The sequence below is a fragment of the Puma concolor genome, chromosome C1, assembly GCF_028749965.1.
Source record: "Puma concolor isolate L17-30 chromosome C1, mPumCon1.1.hap2, whole genome shotgun sequence".
In the NCBI taxonomy this organism is placed as follows: domain Eukaryota; kingdom Metazoa; phylum Chordata; class Mammalia; order Carnivora; family Felidae; genus Puma; species Puma concolor.
The window spans coordinates 222,186,539-222,199,910 of record NC_141674.1 but is presented as its reverse complement, the minus strand read 5'-3'; the positions used below and the strand labels follow the sequence as shown (position 1 = coordinate 222,199,910).

Below are 13,372 nucleotides of genomic sequence, written 5' to 3'. Positions count from 1 at the left end.
GAAGCCTGCTGGGTGAGGTGCGGGTGAGGAGCGGGGACGGGCCGGGGGTGCGTCCACCCCGGGGCTCGCCTGGCTCCCGAGGCAGACGGCGTGGGGGTGCCAGGCTCACTCACAGTCGCACGGGGTGCCCGCGGGAGTGTGCTCCCCTCGTGCCGTGGCGCGTCAGGGTCTCTGACGCCACGGCATCGTCTCCTCCGGGCCCTGGTGGCGGGCTTTCAGGCGGCAGGGTGTGTTTCCCGCTCTAACCGGCCCCGTGCCGGACGTCCCTGGACGGGGACTTGGGGTCTTCTGTCCGCATGTGAGTGGCCATCCCGTGAGGGGGACGGCAGCTCCGGCGGGGACGGCCGGGAAGGTCCCGGGGCTCGGGGTCGGGCGGGCACGGACGGCGGGCCCTGCCCCACTGCCCGTGTGGCTCCTTTGCAGGATCCCCTTCTTCAAGTTCTGCTACCAGTGCGGCCGCTCCGTCGGGGTGCGCCTCTTGCCCTGCACCCGCTGCTACGGGATCCTGACCTGTAGCAAGGCCTGTAAGACCAGGGCCTGGGGTGACTTCCACAAGAGGGACTGTGGCAGCCTGTTGGCCATCGGTGAGTCCGGCCGCCGGGCAGGCTGCGTGGGGCCAGCTGTGTGTGAGGACACGGGCACCGGCCCGTGGGGTGGCTGAGCGAGGGGGTCGGTCATTCCCTGAAATCTCTCAGATTCAAGCCGCTTCCCACAATCCCCAGACGGGCCTGTTGTGTAGACATTGAGCCTACCTGGTCCTTCTCCCGGCGTCACGTGACCGTGGCTCCCCGGAGGTGGGCGTGGCCTGGGCTCCACAGAACTGGCACGTGATCCGGGGGCTCCATGGGACACGAGAGGGGCGTTGCTGGACACGTGGGGCTCTGCTGGGCACGTGGGGGCTCCGCTGGACACGTGAGGGCTCTTGTGGATGGCGGGGGATCCTTCTGGACACACGGGGGCTCCACTGGACACGTGGGGGCCCTGGTGGGCACTGGTTTCCCTGGATCACGGGGCACTTGGCCTTGGCGCTGCTTCTGGAAGCTTCCTGCTAGCCCACCCTCCCCGCCTCCCCTCCTTTGGGATGACCTGAGGAGGAGCTACGGGCTCGTGGGTGGCGACGCCACACCAGGGCTCCACGGCCCGAGGGTGCCAGTGCTGAGCACGGCTGTGTGCAGAGTTGTCCCCTGGCACTTGACCAGGCGGAGGGAGGGCCAGGTGTTGGCTGCCCTTTCTCGGAGCCTGTCTTTGGTGTGGTCGGACAGAGAGGCTGGGCTGATCCCGCCCTTGGGTCCGTGGCTCTCTGAGCTCTGACTCTCCGTCCTCCACGTTCACCCTCGGTAGAGTGGGGATTTTACTGGCGGGCTCCCGTGGGGTGCGCCTGGATTGGGCAAGGCGTGCAGACCCCGGGCTGGGAAGCCCCCCTCTGAAGAGCCGTCACGGCTCACGCTCCGTCCTTGCCACGCGTGCCACACGTGTGCGAGCGTGAAGCCAGGCGTGGCATGGTGGGGTGGGGGGGCTCTCGTCACCCCGTGTGCGGCGGGAAGCGCCGTGTCCCAGGTGGTATAGCAAGCTGGCAGGGCCCACCGGGGGTGGCCCTTCTGCGCTCCTGCCTCCCGGGGGCAGCCCGGGCCCTCACCTCCGTGCTCCCTGCCAGTTCCCGGTCCAGAGGCCCACCTGGAGGAACCGCACCTGCTGGAAGAATCCCAGTAATGGCGTGATGCCCGAGGCCCGGGAGGGCCCTGCGCGGCGGCTGGCGGGCGGCAGGCGGTCTGCACCCATGGGGCTGTGCGTGGCAATGTATCCCTCCTGGGATACCTCGCAATAAAGTGGCCCCACTGGGGATGTTTTTAACCCCTTCTGCCTTGCTCCGCCCCTACCCTAGGGTCTCCCTGGCCGTTCCTGCCCGGCGTCTGTCAGGAGACGGGCACGCTGGGTGGATGAGGGTCACGGCTGGAGCGCAGTCCAGAGATGACTGTGGGGAGGTCACTCCTGCGCCCGGGGGGATGTTTGGGGCCCCTTTCCAGGGGCTCCCAGCCCTGGGTCTCCATCGGTTCGGTTCCTGCTCAGAGACTCCAGGCTCCCTGCTCCCTACTGGTGTCCTGGGCGTTCATTTCTTCCATGTGCATTTGCTGAGTGTCTGTGTGGGTCAGGCACGCTCTAGAGGGCACGGTGCATGTGGAATTCACCTGTGACTGAGATGGAGGTGACCGTGGGGGTGCCTGTGGGTCGTCGGCGTGGTTGCAGCGATGCTGGGCCGTGGGTGGTGGGTCTGCTTTCCTGGAGGGGTGGGAGGAAAGGGGCAGTGAGGTCTGAGGACTGGGGTGTGACTGCTCAGAGCACTAGGTGGTGGGCGTGTGCAGGGGGCGGGGAGTGGGGCGGGCAGGTGGGAGGGATGGTTGGGAAAGGGGGGCACTGAGCCCGTGTGGGGACCCCAACAAGGCCGGCTTTTGGCTGGTCAAGGCAGCCCTGCCTGGGGCTGTTGTTTTGCCTGATTTCCTTGGTCTCTTGTCAGAGCTGGGGCTCCTTGGTGGCAAGCTGGCCGGGGGGCTCCCAGGCGATGCTCCCGTAAGGGGGTGAGGAAGGCGGCTGGGCAGGAGGAGAAAGGGCCGTGAGTGGAGCTGTGCGGCTTTGTATCAGCCCCGGAGAGGCACACGACCCCCCGCCCCCCCCACGTATCTGAAAGTGGGGGCTCGGTCGATAGGTTCTAAACGTAGCCACAGACATCTTTCTGTGCTATTAAAAGTTTTTCTGCAACATAATTTTCCCCAAACGAAGATGATTTTTATTGTGATGATGCACGTGTTTATACACCTGTTGTTTAAAAAAGAACACAACAGGGGCGCTTGGGGGGCTCAGTCGGTTAAGCGTCCGACTTGGCTCAGGTCTTGATCTCACGGCTCCTGAGTTCGAGCCCCGCGTGGGGCTCTGTGCTGACGGCTTGAGCCCGGAGCCTGCTTCGGATTCGGTCTCCCTCTCTCTCTGCCCCTTAGGGAGCAAATACAAAACAAATGTGAAACCACAGTAAAATAAACCGTTGGAAATCGTCCTGGTCTTACTACTCGAGGATACCCTGAACATACCAGGTTCTAATCTGTCATTGTGCGTGTGCGCACACAGGTTTTTTCACGTGTCCTTCCATTTGTTTTTAATTAAACGACCCATTTTGTGACCTCGACCTGCCTTTCTGATGCGCCAGGCGCGTCGCACCATCTCTGCGAGGGAGCGGAGGCAGGTGTGGCGCCCGGTGGCTTCAGGGCTCACCGGTGGCACAATGCTGCGCGCACACACCCTCCACCTCGGTTCGCAGAGGTGGTGTTTTCGGGTTTTCGGTGCGCTCTCGTCTTCCGCCGCCTCCTCTCAGCCTGCTTGTGAGGCTGGTGAGCGAGTCTACGCCCGGTCGCCCAGTGCCTAGCAAGCGTCGGCAGTAAGTTCGATGTCCCACCTCCCAGGGAGCGCGTGTACGCGGGGAAGTCCTCTGCACACGTGATCCTGTGTTTGGGCTTTTCCTCGTGTTACTGGAGATGCTCGCCCTTCCTGCCTCAGGAGCGCTCCCCCCCGGCCTCTTGTGCGGACCATCTTCTCCCAGTTCGAGTTTAGCTGCACGGGGTTTCTCACTCTGTCATGAAATCCGGTCCTTCTGGGTCGGGTTTGGTGGCAGGTCTAGGAAGCCGTCCCCACATGGAGAGGTTACAGGGCCCAGATTTGACAAGCGATCTTCACACGTTATTGTTTCACCTGTAATTTCGCAGTCAGCCTAGAGTGAATTGTCGTGGAAGATCTGCGAGCCGCCCGGCAAGAACTGTCCCGGAGGCCGAGTGATGACGGGACCCCGGGAACCCTTCGCTTGCCGGCCGTGTGTGCCCAGGGTGCCTGAGTCCCGGACTGTCCAGGCTGAGGCCCCTGCGGCATTTCTGTTTACCTGTGACGGGTGCCGGCCGCTACTGCACGCGGACGGGGTCTGCCGGGTCAGAAGGCGCCTTGTTGTCCTCGTGTAACTGTTCTGACGGTCCAGTGTGACTGGGAGGGCGCGGCGTCTGCGCTGGGGGGGGGCCTCCAGGCGGGGATGTGCCCTCCAGGCCCAGCTTCATAGTTTCCTGTGCAGAGGAGTCACCCCGGCTGCTCTCGGACCTTTCTCTCCCCCACCCACTCCTGTGGCAAGTCTGCTCAGCTCTGCCTTCGAAGTTGGCCCCAATCAGGCCACTTCCGGAACCTCCTGCCCCCACTGACCCTTCCCTCCTCTCTGTCCCTGCAGCCACCGAGGCTCCGCGCAGCCACAGGGCCCCCACGTTGCTCCCGCATCCACTTGGTGTCTGTCAGAGTCCTTTGCTTGGCTTGCTCCCTGCTCCCGTCGCTCACAGTCCCCCTTACGGCTGCTCCGGCCCCAGTGCCCTGCCCTCTTTCAAACATCCCTGTGGCTCCTCCTTTCCCGTTCCTCTGGAGTGGAGTCCTCTCTGCTTCTGGGTCGACCTGTGCCTTGAGCACTTCCTCTCTGGTGGCCATGCTCTGGGCACCTCAATATCGTAGGGGACAAGATAACCGGGTCCCTGGCCCCCGGGAGTCTGTTCTAGAAGGGAGAGCTCTCGTGTGGGAGATACGCCGTGTCTGCCAGACCCCGGGACAGGAACGGTGTTCCCGGGAGAACCTCAGCCGCTGTGAGGCCACCAGCCGGTTCGGACCCCGGCCGCACTGATAGCGGGCCCAGCCGGCCGCTGCACAGGCCCACCTCCCTTGGCGCCGGGGCTTTCCCGCTTCCCGTCCTGTCGGGAACAGCCTCTGGGCTGGTGGCAGGGTCTGCGGGTGCCAATGGAGTGGAGGATCCAGCGGGGGATCCCGTTCCTTTTTCGTGTCCGCGGCTCGCTCTTTATCCCCTCCGGGGCTCACACGAGCTGGCAGCGTGGCGGCCTTGTGTCGCCAGGGGAAAGCTTTGCCACCACCAGTTTCTTAAAAGGATGGAGATGCGTCTTACGGAAAGGTACGCCGAAGTTAGTCACTCCAGCTTGAGTCTTTGCCTCCGGACGTCACTTAACCCATTCATCTGTCTGTCCAGTCCCCCGTGCTGCCTGCGTGTGTTTTCACGTATGTGTGAGGCGCCCCCGCCTCGCCCAGTCTCCCCACCACCGGCGACGCTCAGGCCTGCCTCTGTCACCCAGACATCCTGCTCATCAGGAATCCGGTGCCTTCCGTCTTCAGAAAATGCTGAAGCAGCCGCCTCTCACCTCGCTCTTCTTTGCTGGGCACCGAGGCATGGGCGGGGCGGGGCGGGGCGGGGCGGGGGCATGCCTGCTCGGCGCCGGCTCTGTACCAGTTCCGTGCGGGGGCTGTGGAGACGCTGGCCCCGGCGGACATGCAGTGCGTCCTCTGACCCCTCCCAGAGCAGGTGCGTCCCAGCCAGCAGCCGCCCGTCACGTCCTGAGTGCCGTGGGCCGCCGGGCTGGTCTTCTCTCAGGGACAGCTCGGACCTTCGCTGTGCCTGCGGTCGGCTTTCCCCGCTATCGGCCGAGCTGTTTCTGCTCCACATCAAGTAGAAGCTGGACACTGCCAGAGTGTGGAGCGAGGAGGGGCCCCCCCTGGTCGCCTGTCCTGGGGGGTCCTGCAGAGTTCAGCTCCCTCCTCGGAAAGTTCTGTGATGTCGCTGAGCTGCTCTACCTGCTTCCCTCTGAGCACGAGGTGCCCCGGATGCCCGGCTGCCGTGGGTGGACCCGCCTCCCCTCTCCTCTGGCTGCAGTGTGCACGCCCTTTGGCTCTCTGCGAACGTGGGAGTTCTGGTCACTCAGGCCCTGTTGCAGCGTGCACGTCCCAGGAGGACGAGGAGGCCTGTACCCAGGCCAGGCCCCGCGCCGAGCCACCACCCGTCTCCCTGCTGGCCTGCGCCCAAGGACCTTTGAGGCCCCTGCTTTGTGGACTCCTCTGTCATTGGGGGTCTGGCGCCCCTGGGACTGTCAGTCACATGCTGAAGGCGGAGAAGAGGTGCGCGTGCCCAAGTCACACAGGGGAGGAACACTCAGGTCTTCTGTGCTTCAGGGCGCTGCTGGGCGTGGGAGGAACGTGGTGGGGGTGCGCGGTCAGCGGGGACAGCGTGCGGGGCCTGGTGACTCGTGAGGACCTAGACACCGTGGAGGAGGCGGCCTTGGAAGGCCCGGCTGGAGTCCGTCTGGGGGCTCCGCCGAGCGTCAGGGCCGTGAGGGCAGGAGTGGAGGCCAGCGGGCGGTGGGCGTGGGAGGGACGGGTGCTCAGGGGAAGGGCCTGGTGGGACAGGGGCAGAGCTCGGCACAGAAATGCCCGGCACGTGGGGGGCACCCGCGGGAACCGGGCCACAGAGAGTGCCCACGGTGGCTCACGGGAGATGCGGCAGAGCCCTTGGGGTGGACGTGGCCCGTGATGGACGATCACCGGGACACGAGCTTGCGCTGGGGGCGGGGAGTGGTCTCGGGGCTCTGCCGTGGGAAGAGGGCTTGCCCCCAGGACTGGGGAGGGGGAGCCCGGAGCGTGGGACTTTCTCCTGCCCTGCTGGACTGTGGAGGGTGCGTGTCTCTGTGCGTGGATGTGTGTAGACGGCTGCTTGCTGAGTAGGCAGAGCGCTGGACTTGACAGGCAGCTGACTCAGGCAGCTCTCGGGGGGCCAGTTTGCTGAGAGCGGTCAGGGGCTAGCCCACCTGCCCCGCCCTCCGGTCCTCCAGCTTGTGTGTGCTCACCCGTCCCCGCCCCTTGCTCCTGTCTTCCCGCCCCTCCAGGCTCTACTCAGCCACCCCCCTGGACCCTTGGGGTCCTCTCTCAGGCTGGGAAACAGGTGGCCTGCCCCAGCCCCGGCGGGCCGCACTGGGAATCGAGGTGGGGCAGGTGGGGGCAGGACAGCAGAGGTGCGGGCTGTCACAGGGTGACCAGATGGCAGCCTCAGGGCGAGCTTGGAGGCGCCTGTGGCTCTAGACGGAGTTGGGCTGTGGCAGAGCCCAGATCAGGTTTAAGAGACGGTCAGGAAGACAGTGGGTGAGGGAGGGAGGCTCAGGCTGGGGAGCTGGCCAGCAGGACGGGGGGCGAACGGTGGCTGCAGCAGGTGTGCTCTGGGGGAGGTAGGGTCCAGGAGGGGACCCTGCACCAGGGGACGGGTGCAGGGGGGTGCTGGGCCTCACTTATCAAGGGAGCCGATGGAGCCGGGCAAAGATGATGGTCTTCAGGGTGCGGGGAGGGGCAGAGGTGCAGTGGGAGGGCCAGTGCTGGGGAGGTGGAGGGACTAGCCCGGTCGCCACCGCCCCCTCCCCAGGCCTTCCATACCTGGGCTCTTGGGAGAGCGGGCAGAGCCCCGAGGGGCAGCCGGGTAAGGTCAAGGGAGCCTTGGGAGGAGACCCCCAGGAAGCCGGGAACAGGGGTGGTTCGGGGAGCCTGAGAGGGGAGAGGCCAGAGATGAGCTCGGGACGGAGAGGGACGGTCGGTCCGGAATGTTGGCGATGGACACAGAAGGCCTGGAACCCGTGTTTGTCAGGGTTCCGCCCGGAACCCAGCGTTCTGTGACTGCTGCAGAGATGGCGTTGGGGTGGCCAGGTGCATCCTGGGAAGGACACCGAAAACCCAGGGCCGGGAGCCTGGGTTCCTTCCCAGCCACAGAGCGGAGGCACCGCTCCCCCCGTCCCTTGGAGCCTGGCGAGCCAGCACCTGCCCCTGTCCCCTTCCTCTGGCCGTGTCCGCAGACTGACCACAGGCCAGGGTGGCCAGCTTCGTTTTGTTTGTGGTTTGGGCCCTTTTATTTTAAAGAGCCGCCCCTCCTTCCCAAAGTGTCAAGGCTCTGCAAAACCTGGCTCTGACCTGGCTCAACACTGCGCATCTTAAAAAATCAACAAAATAACGAGAGGAGCCCCTGACGCACCACCCCCCGCCCAGACGTCCACACGGACCTCTGCTCATCTGATGTCTGGTTTTTCCAGAAGGGAACCGAGGTGCAGTGAGGCCTTCCGTCTTCTCCCTCGTGAGGTTCTCTTTTCATTCCTGCGTCCCTAACAGACTCATGGGATTGCTTTCCACTGTGAGACTTTTCACATGTATTCAATTTTTAGTTATCCTGTGTATTATTTATTGGCCATTTGGAGTCCCCTGTCTGTGATTTAGCTCTGTGTGTGTGTATCTTTGCCCACCGTTTTCTACGCGATTGCTTTTTCCCTTGATGGTGGAAGGTTCTTACATATTCCACGGCCTGCATTTCCGCATCTGGTCTTTCTGGTGCAGGACTGAAGGCTGACGCGGCCGCGGCCGGCCACATCTTTGCGTGTCTGGGAAAGGTCGCTTCACCCTCAGCTCACGCTGTCCTGTTGTCTTGCCCGTGTTCCGAAGCGTCGCTTTCCACATTTTTGTCCGTATTCCTTCCCGATAGATTTGTTGTTGCCAGTGTGACGTAGGGGCCCTGTTTTCTCTTTCCCCCTGTGGCTGGTCCGTGGCCCAGCACCATTTATTTCGTGCCCTCTTCTCCCCCAGCCCCTGGCAGCTGCTCGTGTGCTCCCTCCCTACAGACTCGCCTTTTCCAGAATTTCATCCTGAGGGACTCAAACCGCAAGGTCTTCCGTAGCCTGGGGGCCGCAGTCAGGCTGACAGCCAGGGGACCGGTGCAGTGGGGCTTTATCTCTATGGGGGGGGGGGGCTGAGCCCCCCCCCCCACCCACCTGGAGGCCTGGAATTACTGCCAACCCACCTCCTGGGGGGTCCCTGCCTCTTGTGGGGGGAGTCCCTGCCTCCTGGGGGGTGCCCGCCTCCTGTGGGGAGGTCTCCACCTCCTGTAGGGGGTTCCTAGCCTCCTGTAGAGTCTTGCCTTCTGTGGGGGGGGGGGTCCTCACCTCCTGTGGGCGTCCCTACCTCTTGTGGGTGGTTCCCTGCTTTCGCAGGGGTCCTGTGGGGGGTCCCTAGCCTCCTGTGGGGTCCTGCCTGCTGTGGGGGGTCCCCACCTCAGCTTCTGTTGGTGCTTTCCCCAGCCTTTTGTTTTCTTTTAAACAATGGACGCGTTCTAACCTGACGATTTCCATCTCTTTCTCTGGGATACCACACAACACCGAATTTGTAGACCGCTTGTCCTCTTACCCATGTTCTCAGGCTATGGCTCTGGGCACTGGGTGTTCTTGGCATGTTGTAGTTTTTCATTTGAGTTCCCATCACGGGGCATTTGTCACTCCCTCTCCCGTGATCGGAGGGAGCCCCGTTTCTGGGCGGAGCCCTGGCAGCACAGCTCTCTCGGCCCGTCTGGCCAGCAGAGAGCTGCTGTTCCTGTGTCCAGGCTGCCCGGGGTCGGCTCCAGCACCCCCCCCATCCCCCAGGGGCATTTCTGTGTCTGCCCCACCCCCACACTCCGTGTGGCCTACAGGGACCCTCACTCAGGTGACCTCAGACGGCTCCTGACTCTGTAAATGTCCTTGACTCGTCCAGCATCCTGAGGTTCTGTGGAGTGGGGGGTGGGGGTGGGGGGGGTCATTGCAGTCGAGCCACCGTGCGGCTGTGACATTTCAACGCCAGACATTTCCCAGTATTTTCTCCCGCTTGTCACTCTTGCTTGGGACAGTGGCTGACGTGGCTGTGTATTTTGAGGTTCCTTAGAGGGTCCTGGCTGGCTGGTTTCTCTGCTTTCCCAGGTGGGGCCCCGCAGTGCGGGTAAGCTAGAAACGTCTCCCAGCCTCAGGGCCACGTGAGGGGTGGAGGGATGTGCTTAGAGCCACCACTGCCGCCCTTCACAGGCCGCGGCACCTGCCCTGGCCTCGGCCCGCACTCTCGACGGCTCCGACTTGTGACTTGCCACCTGGCTTGTTTCCAGAAGGAACGTAGCCCCTGGTTCCAGTCTTTCCACGTTCAGTAGGGTATGGGGTGAGAGAATCTGTTCTCTATCCTGAACGAGAGAGCTAGCACTTTGATTATAAATGTGATTTCTGTCTCCAGGTGAAGGAAGGCTGGTGTCACCTGGACGGGAGCAGAGCGTGTGCCCCGTGTGTCCCCTGCAGAGCCCCACTCTGGCCTGCCCGGGCCGCCACGAGGGGCTACGCAGCAGCTGGCCGCTCTCTGCCAGCGGTGGGGGTGGGGGTTGGTCCGGATGCCGGTGGCTTCCTGGATTCCCCAGAGGAATGAATTGGGACCAAGAGCCAGGGAGGGCCCTCTCCTCGACCATCACCTGGCCGGCTGTGGGCGGGGTGGACCCTCCCCACCTGCCCCCCCGCCGTCAGCTGTCCTGTGGTGACGTCCACCTCACTTGGGTCCTCTCTCCCCAGCAAGGAAAACGCATCCGGCTGGGCGCACACCCAACTTCCAGAAGACCTCGAAGCATCTGGGCAAGGAGGCGAGCCAGAAGCCGGAGGCTCAGAAGCCACCACGCCAGTTAAAAGGCTTCTATTCCACGTACAGCCACGAATGACTGTCTAGAGAGACCCACCTGCCCCCTCAGGGAGGGAGGCCTTCGCCCCCACCCTCACCTCCTGGGAGGAGCTAGACCAGGGGCCACCCCGGGACCCCCGGGAGGCGGGCGACTGAGCCCGAAGCCTCTGCTCTGTAGGGGAGGCTGGCGTATGGCCCAGGGGCCATCGAGGAGCCGCAGGCCCTGGAGAGGCCCCCCCCGGCCCCCCCCCCCCCGCGCCAGGGCCGTGTCTTCCCTCCCAGGACACACTGCCCGGCTAAGCAGAGTCCCGGGCCGGGGCCGGGTCGCTGGTTCCTCAGCACTCCAGGCCCGTGGGGACAGAGAGGCTGTGCTGAATGCCTGCCAGGCCCACCAGTGTGGCCGCAGTTCCCAAATAAAGTGGCCCTTTAAGGCAGCTCCAGCTTCCGTGTTGGCCTCCAGGCTCTGGCCGAGGAGCTGGTCACGAGGTCCCGTGCTGCCTGTGGTACCGGGTCGCAGGGCACCCCGTGGGGGTGGTGATGGGGCCTGGCAGCTGTGCCCCAGCGATGACGCAGGACTCCGCTTGGTGGGGTCTGGTGAGGTGGCAACAGACTGGACCGTCAGGATGTCCAGCCAGACCCGGCCTCACAAAGCTGGTCCCCACTTGGCGGGAGCTGGAACCTTCCTGGGACACGCATCAGGATGTGTGTCCAGGGCAGGGGAGGAGCAGACAGCAGGTGGGTCCAGGCCTCTTCCGTCTCACTGGCACTGAGCGGGCACAGGGCAGGCCGCTGAGACGCGGACCCTGCAGCCTGGGGGCTATGCCGCCCGACGCGGTCTGTGTCCAAGCCCTCCCCCACCCCCCAAGACGCCGCCCCGAGTCACGTCTGCTGTGCACAGCCCACGGACACATGCTCACCCCCGAGCTGGGCAGGATGGGGCCACCACAGCCACACGAGCTCTCCAACCTTTTATTCGTACAAGGACTCAAGAGCATGTGACGCCAGGTGACACCGTGCAGGGGGACACAGCAGGCCTGGCTACGGCCCGGCCAGCAACTGTGCTGGGGCCACCCCCTCCAGAGAGGCACACAGGGTGGGGATGCCCACGCGCGGCCAAGGCTGCCATACGGGCACGTGGGCGGCCGCTGCCCCAGAGCCCCCGAGAGTCCAGCTGGCCTTTGCCTGCTGGGAAGGAGGCCCCAAGCCCAGCCCTCTGGGGTGGCAGGAGCAGAGTTATCACGAGGTGGGGGTGCCCGTGGGGGAGCGCTACCCGGCGGGGCACAGGCTGGGGGCCCTGACCAGTGCAGGACGCAAGGCAAAGCAGCTCGAAATGGCCTTTGTCGGGTCCCGGTGCTGGCTAGGACTGCTGTGCCCGGCCACGGGGCTCAGCATCCGACAGACCCGTGAGGGTCCCCTTGCCTGAGCCCCTCTCTGGCAGGGCCCAGCCCCCTCCCCAGGACCCACAGCAGCTAGGGCCCAGGAGGGAGGGAGGATGGCAGGGTCCCGGGCCCGGACAGCCTGAGTGAGCAGAGGTGCGCCCAGGTCCGGGAAGCCCAGGTGCCTCCAAGCTCTGGGAGTAGCTGAAAAGCAGCTCTGGGTGAACAGGTGGAAAGCGTCTGTGAATGTATGTAAGTTTGGAAAAGCCCTTAACTGTCAAAGCCCCCTCCCGGGCCCCCTGCAGCTGGTGGGGTCAGGAAGGGCCAGGCCTCCTGGCCGGGCTGAAGTTTCACTGGCCTCCCTGCGTCCTGTGGCCATGTGTCCCCTCCAGCCCTGCCTGCCCCACCTCGAGCTGGGGGCTGCAGGCCTGGGGGCGGTGAGAGGCAGGGCTCGGGCAGGCAGCTCCCGCACGCGGCCGCAAGTCCCCGTGCAGGCGTGGGGCCCGTGTTTGAAGGGGGCACCCAGCCTGCTCTCCCGGGATGGCCAGGACCGGCACCCCCAGCCTCACGTGAAGGTCAACCAAGGGCGGGGCCCGGAAGTGGCGAGGCCGTGCCCATAGCGGCCCACCTGTGTGCCCCAGACCCTCGTAGCCAGTCCTTGGCGAGAATAAAGTCCAGACAGACTCATCGGCAAGGGTGCCTTCCCAGTCAGAAGTCGCCCTGACACTGAGGGCCTCGGGGGGCGGGGTTGGGGGGGGGCACGGCATCACGGGGGCCTGGCGGAGTCAGAAGGGTTCATGCATAATCTCAAAGCCCCTGCTAGACCCTGGATGGCAGAAACCCTGATGCCCTCCCAGGGATTCTTAGGCATCCAGGGGTGGGCTTTGCTTTCTGACACACGGAGCCCGGAAGTTCTCGGCAGGAGGAGGCAGGAGAGGAAGGCACAGGCTCGCACTCTCCAGCGGGACGCTGCTCGGGGAGCTGGGGGAGAGGTGCGGGCAGGCAGGCGGGAGGTGGCCACCGGCATCCCCCAGGTCCCTGAAATACATGGCTTTTGGGGACATTGTTCCCGGCTGACCTGAGGCCCGCATACAAAATTAAAAGCCAGGGTGGCCGGCAGGACCAGGGCCCCCTGCCCCACCCCAGCACAGTCCCAGAGCCGGGGCCCCTCACTGTCCCTCCCTGTCCTGCCCCCGGGCCTCTAGGCCCAGCAGAATTAAATATCGTCTGTTTTGCGTTTTGGCAAAGTCAGTTCTTGGCCTCGGTCCCTGGGGCCTGCGGCAGTTACCGCCACGTGGGCCTGGCGGCCGAGAGGACCAGGGAGAGGAGCAGCATTAGGGACACGCAGGGCCGGGGGCAGCCGGAGGCGGAGGTCTTCTGGCCCTCCCGCTCTGACAGGCCCGGGAGGGCGTGGGTCAGGGTCGTCCGTGGGCTGGAGCTTTTCTTGCTGACTCTCCGGCCACAGAGGTCGTCGGGGCAGCTATCCCCGCTGCCCGAGCCACTGCTGTCGTCACCTGGGGAGGAGAGGAGGCTCCAGCAGGCCCGCCCCACCGTGAGGGGATCCCGGGCACAGCAACCGTCCACACAGGCCTCCCTCGGTCGGCTGTGCCAGTGCCAGCTCCACCCTGAGCTCCCTGACCTGCCCGGGCCTGCCGGGTCCGTAT

The 13,372-nt window shown here is 64.7% G+C and overlaps 2 protein-coding genes across 15 annotated transcripts in view; one reads left to right on the top strand and one right to left on the bottom strand.

The window, feature by feature from the left end:
* ANKMY1 (ankyrin repeat and MYND domain containing 1) overlaps window positions 1-10,766 on the top strand; it is a 49,824-nt gene extending 39,058 nt beyond the window's left edge. For 9 of the 14 annotated variants that reach the window (XM_086720121.1, XM_086720126.1, XM_086720120.1 and 6 more), the window contains 2 exons: window positions 424-584; window positions 10,230-10,766. In XM_086720121.1, coding sequence (XP_086576247.1) covers window positions 424-584; window positions 10,230-10,372 — 304 coding nt within the window. In that variant the 3' untranslated portion in view covers window positions 10,373-10,766. Of the gene's footprint in view, window positions 1-423; window positions 585-1,654; window positions 1,855-3,749; window positions 6,006-10,229 lie in introns of those variants that run through there. The other 5 variants (XM_086720125.1, XM_086720129.1, XR_015255663.1 and 2 more) reach the window with 4 other exon arrangements.
* Window positions 10,767-11,287: 521 nt separating this feature from the next.
* GPC1 (glypican 1) overlaps window positions 11,288-13,372 on the bottom strand; it is a 28,189-nt gene continuing 26,104 nt past the window's right edge. The window contains exon 9 of the mRNA XM_086720133.1: window positions 11,288-13,222. Coding sequence (XP_086576259.1) covers window positions 12,993-13,222 — 230 coding nt within the window. The 3' untranslated portion in view covers window positions 11,288-12,992. The remainder of the gene's footprint in view (window positions 13,223-13,372) is intronic.